This window comes from Electrona antarctica (genome assembly GCF_951216825.1).
Source record: "Electrona antarctica genome assembly, chromosome: 6".
Lineage (NCBI taxonomy): Eukaryota > Metazoa > Chordata > Actinopteri > Myctophiformes > Myctophidae > Electrona > Electrona antarctica.
Genome location: NC_136811.1, coordinates 57,460,271 through 57,472,912, shown reverse-complemented (window position 1 = coordinate 57,472,912; position 12,642 = coordinate 57,460,271). Strand labels below are relative to the sequence as shown.

The 12,642-nt window shown below is 43.7% G+C and overlaps 1 protein-coding gene across 1 annotated transcript in view; it reads right to left on the bottom strand.

The window, feature by feature from the left end:
• The window catches only part of LOC306924546 (peroxisomal carnitine O-octanoyltransferase-like), a 50,031-nt gene extending 46,009 nt beyond the window's left edge, over positions 1-4,022 (bottom strand). Inside the window, exons 1-3 of the mRNA XM_079503105.1 lie at positions 3,970-4,022; positions 1,691-1,811; positions 64-188 (exon numbers count right to left, since the gene is read on the bottom strand). Of these exons, the coding sequence (XP_079359231.1) occupies positions 64-188; positions 1,691-1,793 (228 nt within the window). The 5' untranslated portion in view covers positions 1,794-1,811; positions 3,970-4,022. The remainder of the gene's footprint in view (positions 1-63; positions 189-1,690; positions 1,812-3,969) is intronic.
• Positions 4,023-12,642: the final 8,620 nt, after the last annotated feature.

Genomic DNA, 12,642 nt, shown 5'->3' with positions numbered 1-12,642 from the left:
TCAAACGGTCGTCCGTTTGGACTCTCTGGTCCAAAATGTTGAGGTGATGGTCTGAACTCCTACCCAGTTCCTCTTCCCCCGGGCTCTGTGCAGCAGCTTCCGGTGCAGGTGTTCCCCCACGCCCTCCTTGAAGCGCCTCACGGTGGCCACAGCAGAGCGGTACGCCTCCTCTGATGCAAAGGGTCGAACTGGAGGTGAAACACATTTAACCCATTTAGGCTTGACCTCGAAATATAACAAAACTAAATCTAAATCCTCCAGTTTTCTGAAATAAATATTTTCACGATTTTTCAAAAAATAGCAGACCTACAAGCTCATAGCACGCCACTCGGTGGTGCACTATGAGCTTGTAGATCTGCTATTTTTCAATAGATGAATTATAACATAATATTTAAAACACCAAAAGGGGTTCCCGCCCAAAATGGGTTAACCCATTTAGACCTTGAGGACGCATCTGTGTCACCTTATTATACCGTGAAAAAGGTTTGAGCACCACTGATACGTATTTCAGCAAACTGTCAGGATTTGAATGGGTAAAGAAGTGGTTCAAGGACCAGAGAGTGTCTTTCCTACCTGTGTCCAGGTAGCTGGACAGAGTTCCGTCCAAGAAGGGGACAGTTTCCTACCTGTGTCCAGGAGGGGACAGTTAGTTTCCTACCTGTGTCCAGGAGGGGACAGTTAGTTTCCTACCTGTGTCCAGAGGAGGGGACAGTTAGTTTCCTACCTGTGTCCAGAGGAGGGGACAGTTAGTTTCCTACCTGCGTCCAGAGGAGGGGACAGTTAGTTTCCTACCTGCGTCCAGAGGAGGGGACAGTTAGTTTCCTACCTGCGTCCAGGAGGGGACAGTTAGTTTCCTACCTGTGTCCAGAGGAGGGGACAGTTAGTTTCCTACCTGTGTCCAGGAGGGGACAGTTAGTTTCCTACCTGCATCCAGGAGGGGACAGTTAGTTTCCTACCTGTGTCCAGAGGAGGGGACAGTTAGTTTCCTACCTGTGTCCAGAGGAGGGGACAGTTAGTTTCCTACCTGCGTCCAGAGGAGGGGACAGTTAGTTTCCTACCTGTGTCCAGAGGAGGGGACAGTTAGTTTCCTACCTGCGTCCAGAGGAGGGGACAGTTAGTTTCCTACCTGTGTCCAGAGGAGGGGACAGTTAGTTTCCTACCTGCGTCCAGAGGAGGGGACAGTTAGTTTCCTACCTGTGTCCAGGAGGGGACAGTTTCCTACCTGCGTCCAGAGGAGGGGACAGTTAGTTTCCTACCTGCGTCCAGAGGAGGGGACAGTTAGTTTCCTACCTGCGTCCAGAGGAGGGGACAGTTAGTTTCCTACCTGCGTCCAGAGGAGGGGACAGTTAGTTTCCTACCTGCGTCCAGGAGGGGACAGTTAGTTTCCTACCTGTGTCCAGAGGAGGGGACAGTTAGTTTCCTACCTGTGTCCAGAGGAGGGGACAGTTAGTTTCCTACCTGCGTCCAGAGGAGGGGACAGTTAGTTTCCTACCTGTGTCCAGGAGGGGACAGTTAGTTTCCTACCTGTGTCCAGGAGGGGACAGTTAGTTTCCTACCTGCGTCCAGAGGAGGGGACAGTTAGTTTCCTACCTGTGTCCAGAGGAGGGGACAGTTAGTTTCCTACCTGCGTCCAGAGGAGGGGACAGTTAGTTTCCTACCTGTGTCCAGGAGGGGACAGTTAGTTTCCTACCTGCGTCCAGGTACTTGGACAGGGTTCCGTCCAAGGAGGGGACAGGGAGCGCTGGCAGGCTGTCCTGGTACTGGAACGTCCTGTCCGTGTCCTGGTTCCTCATGTCGGGTCGTGTCCTTGCCTAAATGACATGCCCAAAATGAGTGTTGTCGTAGTATTACCCAAGTCTTTGATTGGTCTCGTCTCGAGCAGTGTTGTTTTCGTCGACTAAAACTAAGACGAAAATTATTCGTCGACTACCTTTTTCCACTGACAAAAACTAAATGGAAACTAAATGAAAACTAAGCTGTGATGACTAAAACTAAGACTAAATATACTGACAATTTCGTCAACAAATAAAAACTAGACTAAAATGTTAGGAAGGGACTAGTGGACAAGAGATCCAGTATAAGTCGTTTACACTTGGTTGCATGATGAAAATAGCCGATCTACAAGCTCACAACGCGTCGCGCTGCGACGCGTTGTGAGCTTGTAGATCGGCTATTTTCAGCAAATGGAAAATCAGCCATTATGACGGCATCAAGGCCTGCCAAAACACATTTTAGTCGACTAAATCAACTGTAGATTTAGTCGACTAAAATCTCATGACATTTAGTCGACTAAAACTAAACTAACACCAACACATTCCAGGTGACTAAAATGTGACTAAAACTAAGTGAAAACTATCCAAGAGACTATGACTAAAACTAAAATAGAAATTTGATGCCAAAAACAACACTGGTCTCGAGTCCACGTTTTCGTCTACTCTGTCTCGTCTCGGACTCGCCCCTTAATTTGACTTGGACTTGACTCGGTCTCGGGGCTCTTCTCCCACCGAGTCCACTCGAGTCACTGCAATGCAATGTAGGCCTACCTATAAAATGAGAAAAATGAAATGTAATAAAACCTGGTCTCGGTCTCGACCTCCTCCTAGTGCTGCCAACGGATATTCCACATTCGAATGAATATTCAAATGTGAAAAATAAAAGAATAATCAAATATTTTAAATTAAGATTCAAATTTAAAAAAATAACAATAAAATTGCATTCTGGTGAGACTCTGTGCCACGTAAAACTAAAACATTATAGAAAACTTAGGCTATTAAGATAATTATGAATCATTAATTTGATCTCGCAAGACTCAAGAGAGCGCATTTCTCAGCACCAACCGCGGCCCATACAGGACCGGACCATACAGGACCGGCCCATACAGGACCATACAGGACCATACAGGACCGGCACATACAGGACCGGACCTACAGGACCATACAGGACCGGCCCATACAGGACCGGCCCATACAGGACCGGACCATACAGGACCGGACCATACAGGACCATACAGGACCGGCCCATACAGGACCGGCCCATACAGGACCGGCCCATACAGGACCATACAGGACTGGACCATACAGGACCGGACCATACAGGACCATACAGGACCGGACCATACAGGACCGGACCATACAGGACCGGCCCATACAGGACCGGACCATATAGATAAAGAAAGAGAAAGTTTTACAGCATATTAGGCTGCAATATTCATATCATATTCATATTAAAATCATATACATTCAACATTCGAAATTCGTTCAAATACATGTGTTTTAAATATTCGAATATCAGTTTTGGCCAATTCTGGCAGCACTACCTCCTCCTGAATCGGACCCCCCCCCCCCCCTCGGACTCGGTCTTGACTACAACATTACCCAAAATACATTATTACAATATTGATTATTAATCCATTGTTTAAATAAATTACTGATTATTTCTCATGATCTAATTGATTGAATGAAGGTGGTTCGATGAACCACTGTTGTTGCACCTATAGCAGTTCCATAGCCTACGTTTTTATTAATGAACTAAAATGCACTTTGATTTAATTAAACAAAAAAGCAAACACAATGCTGCATGCCTTCAGAAATGTAGCATTATTTACTGCATGTTTCCCCATTCATGCTTATTATGTTGATAAAACATTAAGACGTTTTTGACAGTTATTTTCTAGACGTCAGTACATACACTAATATTAATATAACAACAAGAGTCAAGACACATTTCTTCACAAACAATTATAGTTTTGTTTCACTTTTTATGTCACAGCCAGAGTTGAGGCTGTTATTATTATTTTTTTAAACATATCATTCACCATGAAGGTATAGCCTACAGTCCCACTGCTAGAGAGTACTATTTACATGGAATCTCAGAAACTCAGTTATCTGCAGGACTGAGTTTGGCAATTCGTATTTCGTACAGAAAAGCGACTAGGCAACATTTATCAACAGCATTACGGATGAAACTCACCTTATAGTTGGACGGTGAGACTGTGTTATTATATTTAATATTTAATCTCTGTGTTGTTGTCAAGTGTTTGACCCAGCTGTTGCTGCTGCTGCTGCGGAAGTTAAACACAAGACAGCCTAACCCATAGCCCGGAGGGACAACGGTCACGCTACCGATTGGCTGCCTGAATGTCTCTATGGAAACCATTATGCAGCAATCAGAGGAGCCGTTCTGTTGAATGCTGGACTGAACTGAACTGAACTGCTGGCTTATAGTTGGTACAATGTCACCATCTACTGACCAGGAGAGGTATGACAACCACGAGAGTTTGCCTGACTGCTGCTAGTGCTACAGCATAGGATAGAACTGTCACAGGAACTAGCAACGTTTTCTGGGAATGGAAGAAAAATAACCCCTTTTGGTGTTTCAAGCATTCTGTTATACTTTAGCTATTGAAAAATAGCAGATCTACAAGCTCATAGCGTGCCACCGAGTGGCGCGCTATGAACTTGTAGGTCTGCATTTTTTGAAAAATAGTAAAAATGCGGCACAAATCTTTGAATAGGTATATATTCGCTTTCAGAGCGAACGTTTTTTTTATTTCGACATCAGGCCTAAATGGGATAAATAGAACAACACGTTTTTAGAACAACACAACGGTGCCTCATCAAAGTTGGTACTTGATTTATTAAATAAAACAAATTGACATACCGGTACCCAACAGCAACGTTGTTGTCTATAGACCAAAAACGTGTAAATAACTGATCTACAAGCTCACAATGTGTCACAGTGTGATGCGTTGTGAGCTTGTAGATCTATCACGACATGGCCAAAATATATAGGGATAGAGTATACTAGCTGTACGTAGTAGCAAGTTGACAGTGGTTAATATGTGCCGTCCCTCCCAAATAAATGTATAAAAGCAGGTTTCCTGAATTAAGCTTGTCGTGAGTGTCTGTCCTAACAACAGCATAATGTAACGATTGTAATTTGTTTGTGATAATGTAGTGATTGTAAACTAAAAGTAATAGACCAGGGAATCATTTGTAGAAGGTGTGAATTCTTATTTTTTGGTTGAAATTTAACTATGTATTGGTTTTAATTAGGGATGCACCGAAAAGGAAATTCTTGTCCGAAACCGAATACCGAATATAGGAAACAGTTGGCCGAAAACCGAATACCGAATATCCGAATATGATTAATATTATATATATTGTTTCCTACCATTGCTGTCATGGCCGTACCTTAAAGCTACCTGATTTATGGCAGAAGAAATGGTTATGGCAAAACGTAAATAATATCACTATTATGGGTCCATAAAACATTTATTCAGTTATTTTGAATGCATTCATTGCATACACTATTCGGTGATATATTTTCTGCCTATTCTGGCCGAAACCGAATAGGCCGAAAATGCATTTTTAGCCATTTTCTGCCGAATATTTTCTGCCGAAGACACACTGAATCCCCCCACCCCCCCCCCCCCCCTTTTTCCCCTCACTGTATATGTTTCTTTTCCCTTTTTACCTCCATTATGATGAATTCCTGTACTGTTCTTTGTCTATATAGAAGTGTCTATTTGTACGTCTCTAAATGTTTTGATGAATTGAACATGGTGGAACCTGTTGTAAACAAGTGTAATGCTTAATTGGGTCGTCCACTCACAGTTAACAGCCTTTGTATTGAGTTTGTGCTTGAAATGTACTGTAAGTCTGTAATTCTGCAAACTGTTATACAATTTTCAATCAATCAAAGCAGAACCAGATCAGAGACCAGTAGGCTAACCAGTCATGCTGTTGAACGCCCTGTGTGTTATATCAGTGAGATCAATAACTTTAAAGACTGGCGTGAAAATAGCCACCTTTGTTAAACACCACAAAAACTAAAGAGATCTTCGATCCAAAAGGTGTCTGCATCCATGACCCAGTGGTCATGCAAATTGAGCAGGTTGTATCATACAAGTACCTGGGGATCCAAATGGACAACCAGCTCAAATGGAATGTCCATAATAATAACTTTATTTGTATAGCACTTTTCAAACACAAGTTTACAAAATGCTTCACATACAATACATAAACAGGCAATTCAAATCAACAATGGAAATGAACAAAATACAAAATAATGAAAGACAAGATAAAAAAAAAGAGAAAGCAGAAACTGGATGTTCATTCAAACTCATAAGCCTTCCTATAATAGTGAGTTTTTAAAAGTGGACACTGAAGTGGTCTGTCAGCGAAGGCCCTGCCACCTTGAAGTGGTCTGTCAGCGAAGGCCCTGCCGCCTTGAAGTGGTCTGTCAGCGAAGGCCCTGCCACCTTGCGTCACCAGCTTTGTTTTGGGAGGGTCAAGTAAAATTTTGTCTGCTGATCTAAGATTACGGGAAGGTATGTGAGGGGACAAGAGGTCAGAGATATACCCAGGTGCCAGTCCCTTTAGTGATTTAAAAACAAACAAGTTAACTTTAAAATCAATTCTGAACACAACTGGTAACCAGTGCAATGAGGCCAGAACAGGAGTAATATGGTCATATCTCCTGGTTTTTGTAAGAACTCAGCTGCTGTGTTTTGAACTAGTTGAACGCGATTGATAAGACTTTTTTTGGGAGTCCAGAAAAAAAGAGAATTGCAGTAGTCCAGATGGTTTGTGACAAAGGCATGAATAAGAGTTTGTGCATCGCTGAATGAAAGAAATCTGATTTTTGCAATGTTCCTGATTTGGCAAATAATAACTTTATTTATATAGCACTTTTCTAAACAAAGTCACACAGTGCTGTACAACAAATTCACTAAAAAGCAGGAAAATCAAACACAATTAAAAATAGATAACATAGCAATAGGTAACATAGCAAAACAACAACAGATGGCCAATAGTAAAAAGCATATTTAAAAATGTAATATACAAAATGTAATAGACTAAAATACAGACAGTTCAGTGAACAGACATTCAACGGGTCAGGGAGGGGAATGCTTTTCTGGTGATGGTCTGCATCCAGGCCACAGACCATGACTGGTGATGGTCTGTGTGTGTGTGTGTGCCCAAACACTTACATGCCACGGCCCTCATAGAAATAAACGCCTTGTAAATCAACACAGCATGTTGGCCAAATCAGTTTCCAATCACTGTAATTGGGCACCCGCCATTTCAACTTGACCTCGACGCAGCGGTAGCCTGGGACGCCAGATTAGATTAGATTCTACCTGCCTCCCTGGGCAGGTAGAAGGGCCTGCACTTAATCAGCAGGTATTCTATACTAACAGAGCAATAACTCCCAGCCATGGTAGCGTCCGTGCACCATGTTATATTTGCTCTTACCGGAGTCAGCTGTTCTGTCAGCTCTGAAAACGCAGCGTCCTTCTAGCTCTATCACACTGCTAGGGATACTGTCACTGAGCCATGTTTCCGTGAAAATCTAAATATTGCAGTCCATCATCTTATTCCGTGAAGTGATTCGGAGCCGCAGCTCGTCCATTTTGTTCGCCAGGGATCGAACATTGGCGAGGAAGATTGAAGGTAGCCGATGGGGGTATAGCTTCAGCCTAGCCTGTATCCCACCCCGCTTCCCCCGTCGTTGTTTGCGGTCTCTACGACGCCTCCGGCTGCTGCCGGTCGGGAGAACTGAAGGACTACCCCGTGGTGCCTTCACGATCTCCAGCGGTAGTTGGCTGAGATCCAATACAACGTCTGTGCAAAGTAGTCCTATATCCAGGAGTTCGTGTCGGTTGTATGATGTCAACGCACGACAATATTGTGTACACAGAGTCAAAAGTAGTAGTGAGATGATCACCGTATTCCAAAGTCTGGTTAGACACTGAGCCTCGCGTTCTAGACGCGCCGCCATCCCGCCATGGCCCTGGGATTCCCCACATTTCCCCCGACCAGGGCCCAGCGGTAGCCTGGGACGCCACATTTCCCCCGACCAGGGCCCAGCGGTAGCCTGGGACGCCACATTTCCCCCGACCAGGGCCCAGCGGTAGCCTGGGACGCCACATTTCCCCCGACCAGGGCCCAGAGGTAGCCTGGGACGCCACATTTCCCCCGACCAGGGCCCAGCGGTAGCCTGGGACGCCACATTTCCCCCGACCAGGGCCCAGAGGTAGCCTGGGACTCCACATTTCCCCCGACCAGGGCCCAGCAGTAGCCTGGGACGCCACATTTCCCCCGACCAGGGCCCAGAGGTAGCCTGGGACGCCACATTTCCCCCGACCAGGGCCCAGCGGTAGCCTGGGACGCCACATTTCCCCCGACCAGGGCCCACCTCTTGCAGTTTACCTGAAGAAACAGTAAACGCTGCATTAAATACACACCATAGCAGACTCAGAACAGGCCAAATTAAGCAATTATTATATCATTCCCTATCAAAAACACTCAGTGGCGCACTATCAGCCATTTTAACTTCTAGTAAATGTCTTCTTCAAACTAGTAAACAATGTTGTAGCCAACATAATGATAACTTACCGTTGGCATGTTATTGAACAAGGTTTAGTCCCTCTGATGATGCTGCTCTGTCTGGACTCTGGAGTCAGGTCTGGTTGTGAGTCCAACACTCTGGCTTCATATGCTGGGGCTTGCTCGTTTACACACCTGAAACAAGTTGATTGTTGATTGCACGGAAATTTCCATTCAATTTGAATGCACGTTCAACGCGACATAGACACTGTATTTGTGGCGTTTGTAATGTTAGGATATTAAACCCATTGTTTTATCCAACGGATGGTCTCTAGAGCTAAAACTCGACATATTCTGATCACATTGAAATGTGTTTATGTGACAGCATTTTGGTGTTATTAGCACCTACATAACTTTTAAAAATAAGCCCCCCAAAAAAGTGCCAAAATTGTTTGCTTACATAGGGTAGTGGCCCCGGCATGTGTATGGCCGGAGTGGCCGCCACGACCAAAACCGGCCAATCTGCACAGCCACCAACAAAATGTACACATCTTTCTTCTTGGCCGTCCTTAAAAGTTCAAAAGAACGTCGAGGAGACAGAAGAGTTGGGCCGAGTGGGACACTGTTACGCTTTCTGATGGACGGCCTACAATCCCCGACCAACATAAATGTAAGGACATGCCTGGAAAATTAATGAATATACAATTTAATTTTAAATTGGATTTCATGTTTCCAGAATGTTTTGAAAAGCTGGCAGCAGCCGTCAACAGGCATGCAGCGATGTAGAACTGTGTGGTGGAGCGTAAATCAAGCAGTTCATTGTAAAAATTAAACATTTACATGAATACAAAATGTACATACTTGCTGGTCATGACTCCAACCAGTATTGACTTCAGTCATGGTGAAATTCACGAATGGCACGCAGTTTTGGACAATGTCACCTCGTGGAACTTTGGGAATCGCCTCTCCCGCGTCGTCTCCCATGGGCTTATCGACAGAAATGGAAACCTACAGAGGCGTTGGCCAAACGGCTTGGCTGGGACGGTGGGAACGCTGACAACAACCTGCCACGTAATCGTGTACAGCACAACACTTTGATTCTGGGGGGGGGGGAGAGAGAGAGAGGTACCGTTATCGAAAGTAATTTGGGAGAATCTCATAGTGCTATAATCCTACCTCATCCCGCATTGCGACCATGAAGGATTTTAACCTGCATGTGCCGTTGACACGGGTCAAGTTATCATCATTGGAGTCCTTTTTCCAGGGACACTGATATCCGCCATGATGTAATCCAGTTTGCTTTCCACTTCTCGGTCTGGAATCGCTACGGATTCAAAATTGTGATTGCCGAGTAGACATGCGTTAGGCTCACTCTGTGGCAGAGAGGGAGAGATTCACTGACAGTAAACAAGCCACCAGGGATTCAGTATGCAGGTGTGTGTGTGTGTGTGTGTGTGTGCGCGCGCCCAAACACTTACATGCCACGGCCCTCATAGACATCGACGCCATGGAAGTCAACACAGAATGTTGCCCAACGCCCTTTCCAATAATTGCTAGGGGGCAAGCTCTGTTTCGACTTGACATTGACGCCAGCTATCAGTCCTGCTGGGTAGATGAGTAGGTCGTTGTCAGGTAATTCATTGAAAGTAGGTGGTTCGACAGATGGATCATGGATCACCTCCACCGTGAAGTCGTCCATCTCTAGACATGGTGACGGCCCACATGCCTCCGATTGGCATTTACTAACAATTGCATAAATGTGATTGCTTTAAGTCTGAATAATAATAATAATAATAATGTGCGAAATTTTTAACTCTAAAGGTCCCTGCACACAGGGATTTCTAGCTGCTTTCCGAAAACACGTCCAGTGTGCAACCACCTTAATAGTCTATATGGACATAGTGCTGGCACACATGGCATCAACGCATGGTGTTGTGTGCTGGCACACTATACACTCTGTCTTTCTTTTTATCATTCATTTTTTAAGAGCCTGCCCAGGGACGACAGATGAAATTTAGCTTTGGCTAACTCTGGCCCATTTACATTGAGGTGAAAACTGACATGTTGATTAATGAGCTTTCTCTCACACACACACACACACACACACACACACACACACACACATGACTGCACACCAAACATGTTTCTGCTAGAGATGTACGTGGTCCAGCTGACTCACATTATAGCAATCGGGGAGTTCTGTCCAATAATGCTAATTGGAGCCACCTGGAGGGCCTTTTCAACATGTTCTGCACAAACTTTTTCATGTCAAGGACCCCCAAATACTGGATATGCGTGTGACATCATCATCAAACCAGGAGGTTATGCAGGAACGCCTACTGAGTGGCAAAAAACTACTTTCTGGCCTTGACAGCCCATGCATCCGTACAGAAAAGTCCTATCTGATTGCATTAAACAACGTTAAACAATGTTAAATTCACTTTGCCGGTTGCTTTGCCACTTGATTTGCCATTCACTTTATGCATGCGCATACCCTCTATTGACACAAATAGCGTGCTGACTCCCATTTGAAAAGATATGCCAGGGACCCCATAAGAGAATATTTGTACAGCTCTAGCAGTGATTCTCAACCCGTTTAATTTCAAGGACCGCCAGTTTGACATGCATTAGTCTACTGGCATTTCTATCTCTGGGAGATTAAGATATGTTTCAATGTCAGGTTATAACTGGCTGTTGATGGTGATGTACTAAAGATATGTTTCAGATCACATACATGTATACATACAGACATTACCTTTTATCCACCCGACACTGAAACATATCCTAATTACGTCACCATCGACAGCCATTGAAACATATATTTCAAAGTCATATGTTTCAGTATCAGGTTATAACGGGCTATTGATGGTGACATAATTAAGATTACATACATGTATACATACAGACATCACCTTTTATCCAGCCGACATTGAAACATATCGTAATTACGTTACCCTTCATTAGTGTGGTTGCAACCAGACTATTGTAACACTTTTTAGTGTGGTTGCCCTAAAGGGCAACCAGACTATTGTAATCGTAACACTTTATTATTTTACTGGAGTAACCTTTTTTTTGAAACGCTACTCCTCCCACAGTTTTAACTGTACGCACTTGACCCATATGTCAAATTGACCGGAAAAATCGGGAATGGTGTGCTTGCTCATTGCTAAGAGAAATATTGTATAGTTTAATTGATATTAATTTATTCGTGCATTACATTTCCCCATTGACATGAATGGGAAAATGCGAAAACTCACGTTCAAGTATTTTTTCCTCAGAGACCGTAAGCGGTATAGTTACAAAACTGGGAGGGTAAATTCATAATAATTACTAAAATTAATTAACTTATAATTGTATCGGTCGGCCTCATGGTGGCGCTATAACAGCCCACTTTACGTTTTGGCTTATAACTCTTGAACCGTAGGTCGTAAAATCAAAATCATTTCTTCCCTGAATTCCTTAGGTCATGACGCATCTCCCCATATAGGCCACGCCCATTTGCGTCAGGATAGATTTTCCGCCATTTTGAATTTTCTTCAAAACACACTTAAATTTTCGGATTCTACAGATTCTGTCCGAATCTCACAGAAATCGGTACACATGATCTCTGGACCTATCGGACCACGTTTACATTTTTTTCAGATTTTTTGAATTGTTTTTGTCCGTATCGTTCGGCCTTAATCGTCGTCCGAAGTTAGTGGGAGGGGCCTATTTTACAAAAAATGCCAGATATCACGAATGGAATGTCCAATCCATCCCAAATTTGAATCACATGTCCGGGGTGGTTTAATCAACCAAAAGCCAAAAGCGATTCTATTTTCATCCATAGGGGGCGCCGCAAATGCGAAGAATGTAACAGTTTCTTGCAGAAAAATGATTTTTGGGGGGATAAATCCCCTCCGAATTACTTACACATGACCGCAGGGGTGAGCCATTGTAATTGGCTGGCAATATCAGTGGGAGGGGCATATGTAAGCCACTGCGGCAACCACACTTTGCAATTTTTTTAAATTGCGACCTTTCTAGTTGTCAATGGTGTTTATAAAACAAACATTGAACTAAAAACAAACATTAAACCAAACGTAGCACATCTCAAATTCCAAGTTGAAGGATGACAAGATATCCATATTGTATTTGTTTATTTTTGCTTACGTCACCATATCATTGATACAAAGCATACATTACTGTATATGAAAATCACTATTCCACTTAATTACTTCTGAAAAGACAATTGATTACAACAAACGATGGTGAAATACAGAACAAAGAAGAATCCATGCCAGTTTCCAAACGATGGTGAAATACAGAA